This window comes from Oryzias latipes, chromosome 3 (genome assembly GCF_053564925.1).
Source record: "Oryzias latipes strain Hd-rR chromosome 3, Olatipes_Hd-rR_3.1".
NCBI lineage: Eukaryota > Metazoa > Chordata > Actinopteri > Beloniformes > Adrianichthyidae > Oryzias > Oryzias latipes.
This window is the reverse complement of record NC_136239.1, coordinates 20,284,058-20,301,728: the sequence shown is the minus strand read 5'-3', so window position 1 is coordinate 20,301,728 and position 17,671 is coordinate 20,284,058. Positions and strand designations below refer to the sequence as shown.

Here is a 17,671-nt window from a genome sequence, read left to right as displayed (position 1 = left end):
GAGTGCTTCATGGGTTGCATCTAATTTGTCAGAACCTGCAAATGATAAACATACCTGTTGTTGGACCTAGAAGGAGCTGACTCGGTCCAAGTGACATAAAAACTTCACGCACTTTGTCGCAGTTCTTCGGACTTCCGAGCGCAGATCCACAGCAACACGCAAGAAAAACGCAGCATGTCCAAAGCACAGCCATCTGACCAAATGAAGCCTTTATAATCCCAGTGATTTATTTCCTCTTGATTTAGACACCAGGTGTCAGGTGAGGCAGTATTTAGTTTTTTTAAAGGAGGTCCCGTTCAAATTTCTAAAGAACCTTTACATCCAAGAGCTTGCAGAAAGTTGAGGCGGTGTGACTGGAAACAAGTTACTGTCGGGCGGACCGACTGTAGAGGCGGGAACCAAACTATACCTGCGATCCACGTCTGCTCTACATAAAACAGCTCAGAAAGCGCCATCTAGTGGACACATCTTACAATTGCACCTTGGTTGATTTCTCGCAAGGTTTAAGCTTAACGTAGGTTGACAATGTGCACTACATATCATTGTAGAAAAAAAGGCAATATATTGGTAATGATTTAGATATTCTCTGACTAATTTATTCATAATCAAAAGCTGTATTGTGAGGGGAAACCTTTGAAACAAATGTTAAAGCACTTTTATATGTAACATTTAAAAGTAAAATAGTAAATAAAAATAAATAAAATTTAAACAAGATTGATCCTAAATCTGAAACCCCTTTTTAATTTTAAAATTAGTCTTTAAAACAAATTGTTCCATTTCAACAAAAAAGTACACAAGAAACTTTTAAAACGCTTAATGTTTTAATCACAACACAATTAAAAACACACACACACACACAGGAGACACCAGTTTCATATTAAAATAAATTATATTTTCATTAAGTCATTGGTCAGCTTCATCTCCCCGTTCCTTTACAGGCCGGGACAAGTGCAATACCTCGTGGAGAACAGCATTGCTACTAATCCCCACCTGCACAGGACAGGACATCTTCCACGTGTGCAAAGACAGCGCAGGTTCGAAGCAGTGATGGCCTGGAAGGAAATGAGCTCATACGTCTGGTCAGTTTTGCATGGATTTGCACAGCAAACGCTGGTTAAAGCTGAATGCAAACCAGCAAAACTGACCAAGCGATGAATATAATAGATTTGTCGTGTTTGTACACATACACACACACACATCGGGCTCCAGAAAAATACAGTTAGAAGTACTTCAAGTGCTTACATTGCAGTAGATAAGGTAGAAACACTACCTGCACTATAAGCACTTTAGTACTGCTGAAACTGGGATCACTGGACGAGAACTGGCAAAGGGTCTTTGCCATCATTCAAAAGCACAAATAAAAAATAACTTTTTGCGTTCGTCCCCCACCCACCCCAAAACAGGTGGAGAGCAAGCAGGCCACCATCAGTTTTGCATAGATTTGCACAACTCATCTATTCTTGTAGTGCAACTATGCAAAACTAGCAGAGAACTGCAAGATAATTGGGCCAAATTAGAAATTAGTACTGATCTGGTGGCGCATATTACAGCCCCTTATGCCAGAAGGAGCACTTAGGGCAGTAGGTGCTAGTCTATTTCACTATCTGCACTAGATGCACCTTAGCACAAAGACAGTACATCGTATGACATTACACACAATCGTCTGCACATTAGCGTCGGTGTACTGCTGTAAGTGCCTCCACTGCAGTAGGTATTTAAATGTACTACCTGCACTGTAAGCACTTTGACAATACACAAACAGATTAGGGAATGATCATACTCCAGCAACACCAGGAAGGCAGCAACATGCTCTGCGTCTGGACTGTTGATGCATCATATTCTCCTGTGATGTTCACCTGGAAGAAGAAAAAGAAAATAAAGTCACAAACACAAGTTGTTTTAATGCAACAAGTGACAAACCAATTTTTAAAATGTAAAGTGTGAAATGTTAGGATTTTAAACCACTAAAGTTGTTTATAAACGGTAAGAATTTGATTGGAAATACAATTAAGGTGCTTCGGTTGATCAGGGCAGCACGAGGTTTATGAAAACATGAATGAGCAGCACAGCACAAGGCCCGCGTTCTCTGCACCACGGGTGCGCATGCGCACAAACCAATGTTGTTTACCCCTCCCCCACCTCTCTTAACATGGCGCCTCGAAGTGCGCCAACCTTAGCACAAACGACTTTAAACTAACCACGCTAACCTGAAATGATGTGTTACACAATAAAACCCACAGCTGCGTGTTTTTCCCTTATCGGATGAGCCTCGGTTGGCGGTTTGAGGAGTTTCTGAAAACAGGGCTTCCGTTCGTTGCGGGGCAGACGGCGGCCGTGCGCTGATTGAGCATGTAGCTTAGCCGCTATCAGCTTGTACGATTAAAAACACCCAAACCACGATATCAGTGTCGCTCTTAATATCATGTGAGGATTTGTGCGGAAGCCGTCTTAGCGTAGATTGGTGTAAACAAGTGAATTGAGCTCAAATCTGCTTCGGAAAGTAATAAAACATCAATTAGCAGCTAACCGACAAACGTGCGTGATTAATAAAGCAGCAACACGTGTGTCACGCTTTTTTGTTTCAATCCTTTTTTTTGTTTTACACAAACTTTTATATTATATCCATGTTTACTTTGCGGTATCTTTAAGTTCTATTTAGTTGTTGAAGCTAAGCTAGCTGAGCTAAAGCGCGGGGCCTACAGCTGCCCCATGTGCTGCTGCTTTGTTCTGGGGAGCACTTTAACTCACACACCACTGCGCTCGACAGCGCGCGGCGAATTCACCACATTTACAACTTTTAAATACGTCCCGTTCTAATGTTTCCCTGCGGTGTGCGGGCCAACAAGAGCCGGGCAAACCAAAAACTAGTTGTTGGAGGGGAATGCTCCGCACAGCTTTTCAAATCTCCCTCATTCCCTCAATGGTGGAGCTGAGGGGGCTGCCATGCGCCTCACGTTGCACTGTTTTCATCGCTTAAAAAAAAAATCAAACATATATACATATGTGCTAATTGTGAGGCTCTTTCGAGATTACTTCAAGCGTTCTAAGACCCCGAAAGGGAAGGAAAGTCGTTAATTCGCGGCGAGAATCCAAACACAGACCCGACTTCCTTGGCTATAAACATGCGCTCTGGAGGCACTCACCAGCCGAAATCCACCATCTTCGCTCACTTGCTTGGGCTGCTGTGGAGACTCACGCTGACAAAAGAGGCGGATAAATGCGCAACTTTTTAACAAACTTTTACGCCAACAGACACAAACGAACCGCTGAACAAAGTCCGCGCTGTTCGGGAGCCGAATTCTGCCACTGGAACGTGGTTTTGAGAAGACTCCGGGGTTAGGAAAGTGGCGCGAAGGAGGGCAGTTGGTAACCATGTGGGTGAATGAAGGGCGGCTCCCACTGAACGTAAATATCTAGCTACAACCCCCATACATAAACTACAGCACTTCCGACCCACATCCAACCAGCCTCCACCTCCTCCGCGGAGGGCGCGGGGGGGATCCAGATCCCATCTTTGAAAATTACTTTCAAAGAAAACAAACTCTACTAGCCATTTAAGTTTTACAAGAGAATCTATAGAATTTCTATTTTTTTATCGATGTACTTGCGAAGAACATCCAACATTTAAAAAAAAAATCTTTTTATTCATGCTATCTTCTAGTAAAAACATATTTGACTTGATTCTGCTTACGAAATAAATAGAAAAAAAATCAGTTTGTCGGGTTTTAAAGGTTTTTTCAAACCAAAAAATCTATATTTCCTTTTAGTATTATTATTATATAAAATCAAACAATTTTTAAAATAGAAATTTCATAAATTATAAAAAAAAAATCTGCAGAATAAATTACCAGTGTAATTTAAATGTCTATTTAGTTTATCATATCATTGTTTTTTCTAGTGTATAAGAGACAATTTTGCATCAGATCTGTGTTACATTTCCTTAGTTTCAAGCATATTTTTAGAAAAGTATCGTGTCCAAAATGTAATTTTTTATCATTTTTTTTCTAGGAAAAAAATCTGATCAGTTTCAATTCATTTTCTCAGTTCTGGATGTGGTTTTTGTACTATTTTTTTCCAATTTTATCAATCAGAAATTTCAAACATTTAGTTTGCACAGTTCAAAAAAAAGAGAGAGATTTGCAGAAATCAAAAATAATTCAGCTTTTTTTGCCCCGTCTAGCTTTTAATGTAAATGTAAACAACCTTCGTTGGAATTTAGGAGATTTAACAAGAAGTTGTTAAAAAACTGTTAAGCAATAAAATATTAACAGATCTCAGACTTTCAGATCTTCTTATACCTCAAGAAATGTGTTAAATCTGTAAGGTAATTCTCAAATATCAATATGAATTCAAATTGATGATTTAAAAAATCATCATACAATGGACCATATATATAGGTTCTCTGACATTTAAATTAGCTACTTTAAATGTTTCAATTATTTTATGTTTCAATGTTTCCATAATATTTTTTACCATATTTTAAAGTTTGTTTTATTTAATTTCTTTATATGTTTTTTTTAAACATTACATTTTCTTTGATTACTTTTTATTTACCTAAATTAAAAAAAAACGGAAATCTATTTGTTGAACTGATGCAGTTTGAAAGTGGGCTTTAGTTTTTTAATTTATTTTTAATAAATTTCAGATGCAGCGAGTATTGGGCCTCTGAAGCTTGGGAACGATTGTATCATCTCACAGAAATTATGTTCACTCTGATTGTATTAAGAATATTTACAGCTGCACGAGGTGTTGAACAATCAAAAATATTTGCTTAAGTTTAGGTTTAATAATTTCATAATTAGTTTCCATCTTTCAGAGATCTACACTCTGAACGGTTTTGGCTTTAAAATGTAATCAATATTTGGTTGAAAGATTAAATCAAGCAATTACTTTTATTTGGGTTTTAGTTGCTTTAGATTTTTGCACCCAAAGCAGGGCTTTTCACTCTATTTTCTAACTAGAATGCCACAGGTAACGTTTCAGCTTTTTTTAAAATAATCCTTAAGAGAATCTATCAGTGTCTTTTTCTTAAAAAATTGTTACAGCATTACATGAATAAAAAATGTAGTGATTTCATTTCATTTTAAAAGGGAAGACAATACAGTTTAATAAAACAATATGGATTGTTTTCAGCAAAATGTTTTCTTACTTTTACTTTGACTCATTTATTGGAGCTTGAAAAAAGTTCCAGATAAACTCCCTGATTCAAATGCGCAGTAAACCACCTCAGCTCCAAAATTACCTTAATTTAGCATAAATCTGAAAACAAAAACATGAGTGATTTCTTTCTTTTTTTCCTAGCTAGAAATAGATGTTGAGGGGTTAAAAAGACCTGCAGATGGTGACCCATTCTACGTGTACCAGAATTTATTGTTCTAGTCATTGCATATTTAAGCTTCTCAGGACTGGAGGTGTTGCCTGCAAGATGATAAGGAGTTTTCCTGGAAAAATAACATTTTTTTGGGTTCGATACAGTATAAGAGCTGGCCAGCAGAGGGAACTAGCAATCTAAATACTGTACTATTAATGCAATTCTTAACAGGAAGCACTCTTGTATAGAACTTTGTGTTGCTCAGAATTGCCTTATTTCCACAGAGGCTTTATTGAACAAAAAGTTGAAGGGGAGTTTAACTTTCCATCAACTTTCCATCAACTATAGATCACCCGATGGTCCTCAGTAAGATAGCGGTTTCTGTTTTTAAATAGTTTTTTTTGTGTTTTATCTCAGCTTTAAGGCTAACCAATAACTGGACAACTCCTCACCCTGACACCAGAATGGCTGTTCCTCTCCACTTCTCTGAGCACACTGTGGGAGTGGAAGCGCTCAGTCATGACCCCCAACCCCCCACACAAAGCCTGTAGTTCCTCTGCATATGGAAGTGAGGTGGGGGGTGGGTGGACGCAGGGTGGTTGTAGACTTTACTTTGTCCCGTGGGGTCAGATGAAAGCTCCTTCGGCCTCCGGCTTTCTAAACAAGTGATGGAAAATCTGCATTAGACAGGGCAGGTATCAGATATAATGACATTTGAGGAAGTTGTTTTTGACAGCTTCTTGATTTAACTCAAAGAAACATGCAGCAACATATAGAGGTGTGAAGCTATTGTGATAGTTCTTTAGTTTAGAGCAAAGATTTCTCTGATGCATTGAAAAATCAAAGCGTTTCTGCAGCCGCTGCTTCAGAGCACCTAAACCTGTCCTTGATGTCCATAACACCCTCTTTTGACACAATGCTACTTCGGCCTCGTCTTTTCTAAAATGGCCCACCGCATGCAAGCCCCTCCCATGACAGGGGCCACGAGCCCGGGGGTCTCTGTTTTGTTCTCCTATAGAAGCCAGGCCACCATTGTCTCAGTGTGACCTCGGGGTCAACTGAACTCACCTCTATAGGCCACGGCTCATTCAGATGTGAAGCCCCACATGGGACAAAAACATCTCACAAGGCCATCACTTCAAGGGGAGGGGGTGTGAAGACACAAGCACACAGCAAAAACAGGGGTTGTGTCCGAATTCTCTCTTCTTTACGTAGGGCATTCATCAGTTTGTCAAGGTCTCTGAATCTACAATTCAAAAATTTCCCAAAAGTCTCTGTAAAAATCTGGTGTGCGTCAATGCTCACGAAATTGGCAAATAGACCACAATGCATTGCATTTTAATGGTTTGTCATTCAACAAAAGGAAAATAATTTTTTTCTTTATAGATCCTCCGACTTTTCATCAATAGAAAACTGTAGATTCGTAAACATTTTTTTATTAAATTTTCATATTTACTACATTTTTACTTTAGGAAATGTGTGATGTATTTTTGGCTTTTTTAAAAATCCTGATTGTTGAGCTGATAAGTTCAATCTAATAAAGCTGATTTAAAGACTCACTCCAATGAAAATAGTTTTAGCTGTTTTTAATATGGTCTTGTAGCATTTTTTCCCACAATGGAGGAGATATAATAAAGAAAATTAAGCTTAAAATTGTATTTGTGAGTATTGTTTTATTCAAATCATTGTGAAACAAGAGCAGAGGAAAATAATTGTGATAGAAAGCTTGTAGGCACTACAGTCGGAAGGCCACAAGCTTTCTGCTCCACCCCGTTCTGATCCATCCACTTGCAGACAAATAGATTCATGTATTTTTTTTCATTTTTCTGGTGGTTTGAAAACAGCCATTATGCAGCTGGATAGCTTCAATATTGTTCACTATTTTTGTGGCACCTGTAATGTTAGCTTAGGTTTGTGAGGGACTGTAAACTAGTGGGAAAGAGTGTAAACAAAGGGATGATGGGAAATGAGGGAAGGCTCATTTTGCGCCACGGGTCTCACCACAGCTCAGAGGGAAATTTCTAATAAACTACTGTTGCTCTGCCCAAGCCATGTCCTACAATATGGCACTTTTTTTTTTATTTTGGCTAAAAACAACATGATTATAATTAAAAGACCACTGGGAACTTAGATCAAAATGTGATTGGAATGGGACTTTAAGAATAGTGAACTATTTATGAGTATGGTAGTTGACATTTGTGCACATCTGGAAGCCTCAGTTTTTTTATTACTGCATTTCTGCTGGTCTGAAAATAAATAAAGAAAAAATAATGTGACAAAGGAAACCTGATATTCCACCCCAAAAAAAAAAAAAACAGAGTAAAAGCTGGTGGTATCTTTACTGTGTTTGCCATTTCTCTGCCAGTAGCAACAGTGTCCCTTGTGGAGAGGAAGCTCACAGAAGTTGACAGGTTGAAAATGTGCCGCATGATGTGGCTGAAAGAGCATGAAACGTGTTCACCCATGGGTGCTTCACACGGTGCCACAGGAGAAACCGAGAGACAATTAAACCCTGAGTGTTATTTATTTAATTTTTTTGTAGGGACAGGATTAGTTTTGCTTGCTTTTTGTACGTTTATTAGCAGTGTACCAATTTGTTTTACCAACAATTCAAGTCGTATTATAATTTGTGGTTGCTGATCCAATTCATACTGTAGTCGATGTTGGTTCATCGATCCAACTCACTGACCTAAAATTGATTCAGGACATCTTTAACCAAAAACTCCACCAGTGTGACTCAGAGATAAATACCTGGGTCCTGAACAGTGCAGGTAAAGTTTTCCACATTTCTTGTGTTTCTTACAAGATACTTAAGTGTAAATTAACTATGTGTACAAAGAAACAATAAAACAGGAATTAATGTCAAATTCATTCACATTTTAGTTTCCTAAAGTTCAGCCCATTGTTGTTTTTCCACATCCAAATAATCCAAAAGGAACATCCTTAGAATATTCTACCACACTGTATGGTCACATGTCTTTGCTAAAGTCAAAGTGTTTCCACACCTTGGACTGGAATGATGGATTGATAATTTTTTTCTTTCATTTTTAAAACCATTTTTTAATGGTTTAGGTCGATTAGATTAGATTATAAACTCGCGCCTCAGGCAGATCAATCTGGCTGGATCACAGGAATACATATTAATTAAGTCAATTGATCGATATACCCCTAACGTATATAGATAGTATAAGAACTTGGGTTGACTTTCTGCCATTTTAGATCTGCAAAGTTTTTCAACACTTCATGTTTAAGACTGTGGGAAAACATGTATTTTCTTTAAAGCTCTGAAGCATCATGTCTGTAATCAACAGAGATGGATAGTCATGGGTAAGATTTCTTCAACGTAATATTTACTTAAAAAGTTGTAGTCCTGAGAGTAGTTTTATTGTCCCATGAACTTTTGTTTTTTGTTTCAGTAGATTTATATTTAAAGTACGGTTACTCATTTACAACAGAAATTGTCTGTAAACTTAAATTTTTTAACATCTGCACAGTTTACTCTGAGGGACGCACCAATATATTGGCACCTCTGGATAGCTGCAAAAAAGGTTCTGTAAATATTATAATTGTTCAAGAAAAAGAAAAAAATCCCAGCAAAGGTTTCAGTAGATGTTATTAGCATCAACATGCTGTAAGAAATATAAGCACATCAAGAAATTAAAAATATCAAATGCTGCGCATCACTGTTTTCCACACTAGCAGTAATTGAGTAGTCTTTCTCCTTAACAATTGCTTTAAACTTCTATTGAAGGACTATTAATTTCAAAGTAAAGCTTTTCTTTCATGAGTACAATTCTCTGACACTGAACCACTGGTGATAACTGTATTATATTTCTGGAAATAACTCAGTAAACAATAGGCACACTTCGGGCGTTTTAAATAGTTTTTAACTCACTAAGCAGATGTTGAAAATCAGTCACAAGAAATAAGTTACTGATGAGCTCTAATATAAAACATCCACAAAACATAATTTACATCTGCTTTGGGGTTAAATTTGTGGCTTAACAGTTCTGGCTTAGCATATCTGGTAAAAACCACAAAGGTGCCTACAGCTGTTTCCTTTTTGATGAAAACTTTCATTTCTCTATTTTCTTTTTCCAGGTTGTCACTCAGTTTCCTTTTCTGTAGCATCTGGCCGATACAGAGTCGCCCTATTATTAATACACATCGCTTTTTTCTGTAGATTGAGCCGGTTTAGCTCGTGCTGGTTTGCAGCGCCTTCCGTCCGTGAAACCAGGGTTCGACTCCGGGCTGCTCCCTGTTCCCTTCTCTACTTCTGTGCCGGTCCCAAGCCCGGTTTGAGAAGGTTGCGTAAGGAAGGGCATCCGGCGTAAAACATTGCCAAGTTTACCATGCGACTCGTTCGCTGTGGCGACCCCTGATGGGAGAAGCCGAAAGAGGAAGAAGAAGCTTTTTTCTGTAGACTCAAGCTGCAGCAAGAAGAGGGACAGATTTTGGGCCCCTTGATAGATTCTTCTTTAATACAAACAATTGAAATGGCTTTTTTTATTTACTTGCAGTATTTTTTTTAGTGTGAACAGAATGCCAACATGGAAAATCTGTCATGCTTATCCCTCCTTTAACAATAAATTAAATAAAACACTCAATTGCCACATATGGTACCGTCAAAAATAAATAAATGCATTTTAAATAAATAACTGCTGCTCTCTGCAAGTCATGTGAGATTCAAACTGACTGTTCACATTTTCTCTTGAACTGTCTCTTCTTTTTTGGAATATGAAACTTCATGTGAAGCCCCTGAAGAGTGGTAAGCTGACAGGGAAACACTGCTTTCATGTCGGCGTCCTACAGTTAGCAGGTGTAGCCATGGAAGTCCACAGTTTCTTCCACATATTTAGTGAATGATTGCCACCAAACACATCCGACGTTAGACTTTGTAGTAGACGTTGGTGGGGCTGTGGGGCATTATCTCCTGGACTATGTACACAGGGGGCGCGTATTCACCGCTCACACGCTCATAGTGACGGCAGATCATGCTTTCAGAGGCCCGCAGAGGAAAGACGATGTCGCTTCGGTCTGAGCCAATGTTGTCACTGCTGATGCTGTCCCGCTTCGGCACAGCCAGAGTGTTGAGGGACAAGGAGGCCTGCTGCTGCTGCTGCCTGTCAGGAACACGGCGGTGCTGGTGGTACTTCCACATCACAACCAGCAGAACGGCGATAACCAGAAGAAGCGTGACACAGCCGGAGACGATCCAAATAAAGAGTCCTGCCCTGGAGCTGCTGATCCCACCAGGCTTTGTTTGCCCTGTGTCCAGGTCCAAATCTGTCACGATACACAAAGGAGGAAAAAGTAGGAACATGTGACAGGATCTCAACAGTTGGAGACATTTCACCCCTGTGTAAAAGGGCTGGCATGTGTTAACAGGAGAATAGAAACACTAACAAATAATGTGATAAATTTCCTTGGCATGTTATGACTGGAAGCTAGAGAGCCTACCACCTAACCCACTGATGTCTCAATTTAGATATAGCTTAAATGATGTTCTTATTTTATTTACAGATTAATAAAAAAATGTTCAGTTTAATAAAATTTATACTTTCCACATTGTGTTTAAAACTTAACAAGAAACCGTATAATGCAACGCTGAGATTTGCATTTAACCAAAGAAAGAATTTGCTTGAACATCGAGCCTAGGTTAGCAAAGTACTTCTTTAAAAACTTTTAAAACAAAAGTTAATTCTGTAGGATGTACTCTGGTTATAACTTTGTTAATCAAATAAATAAATGATCATTTTCAGGTTTGTATTTTTGCTGCTTTCAAGAGCAAATGTGGTGTTAAATGTTAAAACCACACGACAAAGATTTTTGCCTGTTCTTCAACAAAAGGCTGCATATTTTAAGAAAAAGAAGTAGATAAATTACAATATTTCTATAACTTCATCCACCTAATGATCTCTGAAGTGAATATTAAATATGATGCAGCATTAATTCAACTGATTATCAGTTTTGCATAATTGTCCAGACAATATTTTCATCTGTCCCTATGTGAGCTTTACTTCTTATGTTCTTTTCTTTCACGGAGGCATCCTTGGCCTTGGACTTGGGCGGTGTGGGTGGATATCTCGTTGGAGACTCCTGAAGCGTGGATGGTGGATCGGAAGAATCTGGAATCAAAAGCAAAACTTATGAATATTAGCCCCAGAACATTGCTTCACGGTGTAGGTGGAGGTCATGTCAGGTACCAGTTTAGTTAAAATGATTGAAACAACAAAAATCTTTGACTCATCTACTCATTTACTTCATACTGTTGGAGCTAAAGCAGAGGAACCCTCTTTTTCTTTGAAAAAATGTCAGCAGTCAGAACGAATATAAGGATTGTTAGTGAGTTTTCTGTTTTCAGATTTTGTTTTACATTTTTAAACAGATGTAGTCTTACATTAATACATATTTACTGCTTTTCTTATAATATCCCACTGTTGACATTACAGCAAATCAAGAGGCATTCAGAGCTTTACCATTCCTCCAAAATACACAGGTCAGATAACTAAGCAAAATGATGGTAAGCGGTTTGATCTATAATCAGTGTTTTGTATTAGAATAAGTATAAAGCTCATATTCTTATTTTATGTCTAGTTGCTATTCAGAGACAAAGTTCTTAAAGTATAATTGCAAGTAAATCTATTGCAGCAGGATCTTATTTGACACAGAATGTCTTTTATTTTGAAAGAAACTTAAATGTGCTGCTGTCAAAAGTAATAGAAATGCAACACTTACTGTATATGATTCAGTAATCGTAAATATTTATAAGCTGCAGTTTTATAAATGAATGGCCTAATGGCCACAGAAATAATAACAAAGTGTATTTTTCTAAACGTTGATAGGATTTTACGGATCTCGTTGGGCTTGGGGTCGCAAAGATATTGGACCATATGGCTCTTTTAGCGTTGAAGGTTGCAGACCCCTGACCTAAAACAGCAGTCAGATTACAAGTTCTTCCTCAACACTGAGATTTTTATTTATTTTGACTGAAAAAAAGAATTATCCATTTATAACACCTGACAGAAATAGTTCTAAGGCTTCTCTCAAGGGAAAATGATATTTCATGAAAAGTGTACCTCATCAGCTCTGCAGCTGATTAGTTTCCTGCATTAAGCTGCAAGATTTTGATCAAGTCTAACAAAATTACACCAAATTAGAGTATTCAGAGGCTGCTTTGATTCTGAGTGAAACTCTGACAGAGGAGGAAAATAGCCCATGATGGGAGTACACTGAGGTACTTCAATGTTACTCGACTTTTCATTTCATGGCTCTCCACAAGAACACATCAGGAAATTGTAAACTAGTTTGTTTTTTTTTCTTAATCCATATGTCTGATTTTTTTCTCCTTTTTCAAGGAAGAGTCATCAGGCTTTTGCTTTGATTCTTTTCCATCTTCAGATAACTTGCTTAAAACAGCCGTCTTATCAAGTTTTTTGAAAGAATATTTCACTGAAAAGTGAATAAATCAAGCATTATGGTTATGATCTTCAAGTAGAAAGATAACAACCTGTTTGTTTGTTTTTTTCATCTACATCGTGTTTAAAACTAATACAATTTTTTAAAACTGATTTCTTTCAGTCTTTTGTTATTTTTGGCAAATATTGTTAGACGTTTGTCTCAAATCAGGCTGCTTTGCAATAGATTTTGGTGCTGTCTGATCTATAAAGTCATTTACTGCAAAGAACTCCAAGCAAATTCAAATATCGTCAAATTTCACATTAATTATAAGTAATCCATTATGTATCGTAGTGAGTAGTAACCTCCCAATGCAGCTAATCTCTGAATACATGAGACACCTCGTGGTTAAGATACTAACACTAACTCTATTTGACCAAAATAGACTGTTAGCATTTCATACTCAACTTCTTTTTATATCAATACTCTCATTTATAGCTTTGCTTTTGGTCAATCTTTCTATGGGGTGGTCAGAGCCCTGAGGTGCAGGGAAATCTGATAAGACAACCTGTTTTATTTCTGTCGATATGAAAAATTTGGAGTCAGCTTTTTGATTTTCTAATGTTTTTTAGTTTTCCAATTATTTTCAGGACGCTATAAGAATTTCTATACAGTGGAAAAACAAATGTATCTACTGTTTCCATGTATCAGAAACAAACTGAGATGACAATGAGGGATATTTTACATTTAAAGCAACAAAAAACCCTTACTAAATTGTTTGACCTATTGTAAAATGCTTAAGCAGAGTTAGATGCTTGAAATGGAAATATATATGAAAAAAGACATAAAATACTTAAATATATTAAATATTATGAAATATAGTCGAACAAAGTCAAATAAAAGTAAAAACAACAAAACACAATTAGAAAAATTGCAAAAGGGACTTCAGTTGTACAAGAACATTTAAAACAGAATAATTGTATCAAACTACCGTAATTTAAATCTTCAATAAAATAATTTTGTATTTCATTATATTTGTTAAACTGTGGTTCAAAACTTTATAAAGCATTTTAAAACCGGATTTTACTGTTTTTGGGAGAACTTTTATACAAATCTGCAACGCTTCTGCTTTTAGTGCTTAGATTTAAAAAATGGTTTCTTTAACTGCTGTAAAATATGAAGTTCACATTCAAGTAAACAGCAGAACATTAAACGGTCACCAAGTACCACAATGTCCAGCAAAGTATAAACAAAAATCTATTTTATGACCTTTTCAATGCAGCAAATAAACAAAGCGGAAACGATCTCCTTTAATTGAATGTATTGATTTATGAGGCCATCACATTAATACAAATTTCCATTTGTTCTGGACTCAGATATCCAACAAGATCATTCAGTTCCAAAGTCTTTTATGCTTTTGGCACATCATTATTAATTTACCAATGACTTAAACATTTTTTCCCTGTACATATTTATTGTTTTCCAAAATAATTACCATTTAGTACCAAATTTTGATTTAAAAAAACAGCTAATATGCATAACAGCAGTAGCTTCCAAGCAACAGGCTGTCATGACGCAAAATAAATCTAGATTTTTATTAAAAATGTAAAAAAAACAGTCGAAATGAGCCAGAGTTATTAAAAAAATCTTTTACTGTTAGAAAGGTTTGTTTACATCAGGAAAATTTGTAAACACAGCAGGAAAACAGCTTCATATTTTCAGTTATGATCAGCACGAGAAGCACACGAAATGCTGATATTTCATCTCTTATGCTGAATAAATGAATAATTTATTGCAAAAAAAACTTATTAATTCTGGAGCTTTAAAAGGACGAAGAAAAACTTCATTTTAGGCCTGAGATAGGAAAAAAACATTATAAAAAAGCTGGATGCTGTTTAACAGCTGCTTAATTGCATACTAATAAAACTCTTGTATAAACAAGTATATGTTTTATATACAAGGCTGCCTGTCAAAATATGCATGCATGATAAAGTAAGAAATCCATGCTGTGGCTTTGTGGCTTGAAAATGTGATTTAACCTGAGTGCATTTAACGTGAATACGAGCGAGAATGCATTTTTTGCATTGCATTTTTTAACACACATGATTGGAGCACCAAATGATAAGAGTATTGGCTGTTCTGATGTTAAGACGAGGAGGGATGAATGAAAGGTATTGACTGCCATTTCAGATGATCGTATGCAGGATAATACGGATGGTTTTAAGCTGCTGGCAGTTTGAATAGGGGATTTGAAATAGAATAATTCATGATGGCAATCTCTCTTTGAGAGAATGACTGGATGACCAGATTATCTGACCACTTAATTCAAAGAGAGAAGATATTATTGCATTATCTGTCCAACATTTTAACCAAAAAAAAAAAAAGATCTTCTGCTGCAGTCTCTTTGGCAGAATTTGCTGCAAAGCTTTGCCAATGCATGTGTGTGTGTGTGTGTGTGTGTTCATCCTCCGGCTTTTCCCCTCAAGTAGAAACATACGGTACTCACTTTGGCCGACTCTTAACACCAGCTTCATTGATTTGTTCCCACACACCCCTCCGTTGGTATTATCCAGACCTCTCAGAAAGCCTGTAGATGTGGCTGAGAAACAGATTAAACAAACTGATTAGTTAAATGCTGTGTTCTTATGCTTTGTTGGATATAAAATTGCATAATTTATTGTGTACTAATGGTTTCTTTGCATGTGTTTTTTTTTCATCAGCTGGCCCAGGAGAAATAAAAATGCAGCACAAATTAAGGTTGCATGCAGCATGCAGGCAGGCACGCATGTAATGACCGAAACACGCTTTGCAGAACTTTAGCATTGCTTTCAGCTGATAGATCAGAAACTGTATATCCTCACTGTACAACTGAGCAGTGAACTACAAATTATTTTAGCCCTACATACAGTCTTGGAATAAAAACATCAAATAAATAAAACATTTTCTTTCTTTTCAGCAGCAACTCCCGCGGCAGACACTGAAGCTCACTTTGGAAAATTCACATAAATATACTCGAGAACGTGCTAAAAGAACTCAGATTCACCCCTGTCACTTACAAACGAGTTCACTTGTTAGCAGCATTTAGGTCAGATAACATTTCACAGGCTACAAGCCACATTGCAGTGAAAGCTCCCATCAAATCTGCCTGATGCTGTAAAAGCCTTGTGTGATTTGGGGCATGTAAGCCCTTGGAATCACACTGGCCTGCCAGAGCGAAGTGTTCTGTCATGGCAAGAAGGACGAGGCTACACGGTCAGATTTGTTCTCTATCTCATGCATCCCGATGCACTAAGATGCTGTTTTAACCGACAGCGGTCCAATAACGAGGGCACATTTTTGATTCTCACACAAACTGACACACTGAGAGCAAGCCAGGGGATGAGGGTTTACACGCTACAGAGAGCGAAAAAGAAACTTTTGCTCTGAAAGGTTAAAATGTCATTCCACCTTGAGCAAATTTGCTATTTTTTCTCAGCTTTCACTCACAGGTGATGTAATAATCCCTTCCCTTTAGGAACTCCAGTCCCCAGAGGTTGGGGCTGAATTCCTGAAACTTGAACGTGAATTTCACGTCCCGGTAAGGCTTGTCACAGTTCAGTAGCGGGGTGTCCATCTTTTCAATCGTGCAGCTCTCCATCTGACTTCGAGAGACCAGGTAGACTTTGTAGAACTCCTCCTTTCCCCCAGGAGAGCCATCTGCCCGGGGACACACAATGTCCATCTTATCCCCTATCTGAGGGAAGAGCACCAGTCCCTTTCCAGCTTTAAATCTGTGCACAAAAAAGAAAAACATTTATTTTAAAAACATTTCACACATTAGGAGGAATTTTACAGTTCTCTGCATGAGCTAATGAAGCCCACAGTGGCAGGTTTAAACATTAATATAGTGACAAATAAAAAAGGGAATCAAACATCAATGAACACAACATTTTTTTAAAAGGAAAATTCATTTCTTGGCAGCGTCTTGACAACCTTTTTTTCTGCTGCACAGCAGAATTGCTCAGCAACAAGTCTGAAAAAAAGATTTTTTGTTCCTTTTTTAGTAAATTGAAAATAGAGCAGCCAATTTGAAAGCCAAACTGAGATTTGTGTATTTAGGATAAGTGTCACCTTATGCTTTACATTTAATGATGATTATTTTTAGGCAAACAAAAAACAGCAAACCTGTTGTTTTCAAGTGACCTAAAGGTGAAAATCCACACATATGAAGCTCAGTAAAGACAATCAGGAGAACAGACATTTTTGGTGAATCAAAAGTTCACCTGTTGATTTCAGAAGGAAATACTTTGATGCCATGATGGACAGGACAGCAGGACAAAGTTCCAGCACCACAGACTTGTCAAACATACTTAGTGTTGGAGCTGCTCCACAGGATAGACTCCAGTGTGGCAGCACGGCAGGAGCACACGATGGCCAGCAGGATCACAGCAGCGCAGCCCTGCGCGCTTCTCCCCATCACAGGAAAAATCAAGAAAACCCCTCGTCTGAGTATCATAAATGAAAAGTGGCAGCAGTCTGTTTCCCCGCCATGTCTCCGGTGCTTCCAGGTGCGCGCAGAGGACGCATTTCCAAGTGAAAGCCCTCCAAATTGTCAGCCGTCCTCCAGCGGTTGGATGAAATCTTCCACATTGCGCGTAATTGGCTGGAGATTCGCTCGTGTGACGAAATGGAGCGCAGAGATGGAGTGGAGTGTTTCAGTCATCCGCTGAATGACCGATCCACCCATTTCCAGATCACGCGCGCGGGAGAGTGGGTGGCGCATCCATCCGGCCACTTCCTTTAACTTATAGTTCTCAACCAAGATTTGGAAAACCACATCAACCTTCATACAGGCTGATTGTTCCCCAATTATTTCTAAACAAGAGTTATAAATAGCAGGGAAAGGTATAAGACCAGAACGTGCTTCATTTTAATCCATTTAATCAGATCAGAGTTTTATTATATATAAATGCATTTATTTAA

The 17,671-nt window shown here is 37.7% G+C and overlaps 2 protein-coding genes and 3 non-coding genes across 9 annotated transcripts in view; all 5 read right to left on the bottom strand.

The window, feature by feature from the left end:
- The window catches only part of gpc5a (glypican 5a), a 124,013-nt gene extending 120,609 nt beyond the window's left edge, over positions 1-3,404 (bottom strand). For 3 of the 5 annotated variants that reach the window (XM_078945138.1, XM_078945135.1, XM_078945134.1), the window contains exons 1-2: positions 3,144-3,403; positions 55-1,856 (exon numbers count right to left, since the gene is read on the bottom strand). In XM_078945138.1, the coding sequence (XP_078801264.1) occupies positions 55-193 (139 nt within the window). In that variant the 5' untranslated portion in view covers positions 194-1,856; positions 3,144-3,403. Of the gene's footprint in view, positions 1-54; positions 1,857-3,143 lie in introns of all 5 variants that reach the window. The other 2 variants (XM_020713154.3, XM_011490229.4) reach the window with 2 other exon arrangements.
- On the bottom strand, positions 912-1,014 carry mir92a-2 (microRNA mir-92a-2). The gene has a single exon (NR_107083.1). It is a non-coding gene; the product is annotated as a microRNA mir-92a-2 (primary transcript).
- On the bottom strand, positions 1,207-1,315 carry mir20a-1 (microRNA mir-20a-1). The gene has a single exon (NR_107082.1). It is a non-coding gene; the product is annotated as a microRNA mir-20a-1 (primary transcript).
- Positions 1,541-1,646, bottom strand: mir18-1 (microRNA mir-18-1). Its single transcript, NR_107081.1, has one exon. It is a non-coding gene; the product is annotated as a microRNA mir-18-1 (primary transcript).
- A 5,237-nt stretch (positions 3,405-8,641) lies between the features above and the next one.
- LOC101172801 (ephrin-B2a) lies at positions 8,642-17,420 on the bottom strand. Its single transcript, XM_004067145.5, has 5 exons — positions 17,059-17,420; positions 16,196-16,479; positions 15,216-15,308; positions 11,332-11,439; positions 8,642-10,597 (listed from the first exon to the last, which is right to left on the bottom strand). Exons 1-5 carry the CDS (start codon positions 17,202-17,204, stop codon positions 10,200-10,202), a joined length of 1,029 nt encoding a protein of 342 aa, XP_004067193.2. The 5' UTR covers positions 17,205-17,420; the 3' UTR covers positions 8,642-10,199.
- Positions 17,421-17,671: the final 251 nt, after the last annotated feature.

Coding starts and splice junctions, on each gene's coding strand:
- LOC101172801 (XM_004067145.5), bottom strand. CDS start 17,204: ATGATACTCAGACGAGGGGTTTTCTTGATTTTTCCTGTGATGGGGAGA. Junction 11,440..15,215: donor GGTGTTAAGAGTCGGCCAAA/GTGAGTACCGTA, acceptor TTTTGATTCCAG/ATTCTTCCGATCCACCATCC. Junction 10,598..11,331: donor GAAAGAAAAGAACATAAGAA/GTAAAGCTCACA, acceptor GTATCGTGACAG/ATTTGGACCTGGACACAGGG.